We start from the raw sequence: 3,469 nt of genomic DNA, 5'->3' as shown, positions 1-3,469 counted from the left end.
GTTTCGTAGTTCTCCTTCGATTTCACTCGGTACACCTCTGTGGTTCCATGGATCATGTTTCCCAGACAATGTGGTGTACATGTAGATGCATTTGGCTCAAACCAACAATAAAAAGTAATAAAAATTGTATCCTGGATCTTGAAGAGTTTTGCTTCCTTGTTAGCCCAACTATTACAAACCTCTTCAATTGCACATGAGATCTTTGCTTCTGTCAGGGTTTCTACAGTTCCTCTCTTGTTGGTGTTACAACTGTTCTTCTGCAGCCCAACTTTGTCCATCAGCGACACTAAATATGTTGCAAAGGTAACAAAGGCAAAGATTAAAGAATTTAGACAGGCCGGGTGAAAACTGAGTGAGTTGGTCATTCTTTGTGCTTTTTCAAGTTGTGTGGATGGTGTGGTAACTGTTTGTTCCAGATTATCCTGAAGATTTAAATCAAAAGACAATACTATGTAGCTTTTTTTTTTTCCCCGTGAGCCAAACTTCTTGAGAAAAACCAAAAAGAAGCTTCTGTTCTTATATATACATAATTGTGCATGTATGGGTAAAGACTGAAAAAATGCATGAGCCCTTGGGACAATGCAGTCTGCTGTCTTCAAAAAATTTAGGACAAACTGCTCTCAAAATGATTTCAATCAATTCCTGTATTTCCATGTAGTTCTTGTGGTGAGTGTTGTTGTTGTTGTTGTTGTTGTTGTCTTTTTGTTTGTTTGTTTCTTTTTTCATTTAAGGTATGACTGGCAGTTATCTTAGTTTTGATTCTCATGTCCAATACACCCAATCTGACTCAGGAGACAAGTCATTCCATTTGAGTCAGGTTGAGGATTATTATTAAGCGTCTCGAAAATCGACTTGTAGTAAGACATTTCCACCTAAAGAGGCACGGTTTATTCAGATTTCCAGTATCACAAGATGACTTAACAACTAATTAACTTCTGGTGGGTCGATTTGTGAACGACTCAACCCAATTTGGATGTATTGGACAACCCTCAACATTTAATAATTAAAGATGAGTTATAATAAAAAATAAATAAACAAAATAATTTAAAAAGATAATTTTTCCCAATTTCTCGTAAAAAATACAAGGGTAATTTCACCACGTGCTTGAAGTGAATCTTACATTTGTATCTTCTAAATTTAACTATGCGGTATGTTTTAAAGCACTTTAAGCAATTCACCTCCTACAGCGGCCATTCTTTTATTTTCTTCTTCTGAGCTGGTCCACCTGCACCAATTCCTGCTAGCTCTTCTGGATGATAATCTTCCATGACTTCAAGGGACATAAATCCATCCATTTCGCCCGCAAAGAACGAAGGATCGTCCAATTCTACTGGTTCCCATTTTCGCTTCTTCCCTTTCGAATTCTTCTCTGCCATTATGGAGCAATGAACAAAGAGCTTTAATTGAGAAACTGAATCTAAACGTTTTTTTTAAATAACAAACAACCGTTTTGGTTTATCCCTAGAGAATTAATAAAAACACTCTCACACAAGCGACTAAATACAGGAATGGCTCCGACCTGTGATTGGATGATAAAAATAGTAAAAGTTCATAAGTTATATCTTAACTCCTTGCACGTGAGTATTGTTAACCGCGTGTACCGAAGCGGAACAATGAAATATCGGTGCGAAAACACCGACGTGTCAAACAAGAAATGGCTACTTACATAAGATAAGGCAGAGTCTATCTTCTTCAGCTAGGTCGTTCAGCGATATTCCGGCGATGAAAAAGTCACCCGCTGCCAATTTCCGCTGACAAAACTAATTTAGTCTGTCTAGGCGGACGACCAGAGACTGGAGCCATTCCTGTATTTCACCGCTGACAGGAATGGCTCCAACTCATGCGTATATTAATTTTCTGGTTCTGGCTAAATAATTTATATACAGATAAAAAGTGAAAGAGCTATTTATTAGGTTCTTCTTATGTTGAAGTCTACAGTGCCTGCAAATGAAGCCCTCTTTTATTTCTACAGGGCCATGTAGTTTCTAAGTTTTAAAGTAATGCAGCAACTGCATACCATGTTTGAAAGATCACGCAAGGTTGCGTGACGCTGCCACCGATGTTTTTAATTTACAGTATGCTCTACTGGAGAAGTATGCCTTGCCCGCAATCGAGGGAATTTTTTTCGTGGAAACGGATTTTCTAGGTAATTGTTCACATGAAGGACAAACCCATTCATCGGGTTCTTGATTTATTTTTGCATAACACCCAAAGGAAGAAAGTCGCGGATTAATTTTGCTTGGTAAATTCTAACAACTCCACTAGACCTAAAAAAGGAAAAAAACACAAACAAAAAAACAAAAAAAGTGTCTTACCAGTTAAACCAGTGGCAGTAGCCCTCGCACTGAATCATATCGAAGTACCTTGATTGTTTGCAGTAATAGCACAACCAATCTTCGAACAGTTTTTGGCTATAACAAGAAAGAGTAAAATGATTTTATAAAACATGTTCCAAAATTAATGAAGGCTGTTCATCACATGACATAGTATTGGAACGAGTATATCTCATTAGATATCGTATCACACTACTGTTTTAGACAAGGTATTTATACCACTTAAATTTAAGAAAGAATGAGTGGACCATTAACTACATTTTCTGTACGAGCCATCCTAACCTAATTTGCCAACTGCTTTCCAGGCATCATCTGTAAAAAACCTCTTCAATTTTTCAAATTTGAAAATTTTCAGCTAAAACCGCGGCTCCCAAAAAATATTTCTCATCTTGCCTAATAAATTTTCAAAAGAAATTTTCAAATTTTCACAACTTTGCCTATTCCTGCTCGTAGGTCCAGGTAAGCCCTTATGGTCACTGGTCATAGCTGCTAACAATGGTTTATAACTATACGCGTTTAGTGTTACCTCGTAAAACTCCCCGAAGAAGTTACGAGAGTTAGACGAAACGCGTCAGAGAATAAAGAAGTTTTACAACTACTGTTCGTATAGCACTGCTCACCATTTTAGTTTTAAATTTAAAACATTTTTTTTTTTTTTAAATTACTAAAAAGTTATTGAAAAAAAATTAATAAACGTTTGAGTCGGAGCTATTCCTGTCAGCGGTGAAATACAGGAATGGCTCCAGTCTCTGGTCGTCCGCCTGAACTGACCAAATGAGTTTTGTCAGCGGAGCTTGTTAGCCGATGACTTTTTCACCGCTGGAATATCGCTGAACGACCTCGCTGAATAAGAAAGGCTGCCTTCCCTTCGCTACGTAAGTAATCATTTCTTTTTTTACAGATCGGTGTTTTCACTCGCATTGATATTTCATTGTTCCGCTTTGAGACACGCGGTTAACAATACTCACGGGCAAAGAGTTAAGATATAACTTATTAACTTTTACTATTTTTATCATCCAATTACAGGTCGGAGCCATTCCTGTATTTAGTCGCTGGTCACTCTCACGTCGTCCGCCATTATGGATTACCCGCCAGAGAAGGACTGGATAAGAAATTGTACTGCGCGCATATTCAAA

At 37.5% G+C, this 3,469-nt stretch overlaps 1 protein-coding gene across 1 annotated transcript in view; it reads right to left on the bottom strand.

Annotated features, from left to right (window-relative positions):
- The window catches only part of LOC149045204 (ATP-dependent RNA helicase DDX24-like), a 669-nt gene extending 389 nt beyond the window's left edge, over positions 1-280 (bottom strand). Inside the window, exon 1 of the mRNA XM_089208083.1 lies at positions 180-280. Within this exon, the coding sequence (XP_089064209.1) occupies positions 180-278 (99 nt within the window). The 5' untranslated portion in view covers positions 279-280. The remainder of the gene's footprint in view (positions 1-179) is intronic.
- Between the last annotated feature and the right edge of the window lie 3,189 nt (positions 281-3,469).

This window comes from Pocillopora damicornis, chromosome 5 (assembly GCF_964200805.1).
Source record: "Pocillopora damicornis chromosome 5, jaPocDami1.2, whole genome shotgun sequence".
Lineage (NCBI taxonomy): Eukaryota > Metazoa > Cnidaria > Anthozoa > Scleractinia > Pocilloporidae > Pocillopora > Pocillopora damicornis.
Note: the sequence above shows the minus strand (reverse complement) of the source record. Positions and strands in the feature narration are given on the sequence as shown.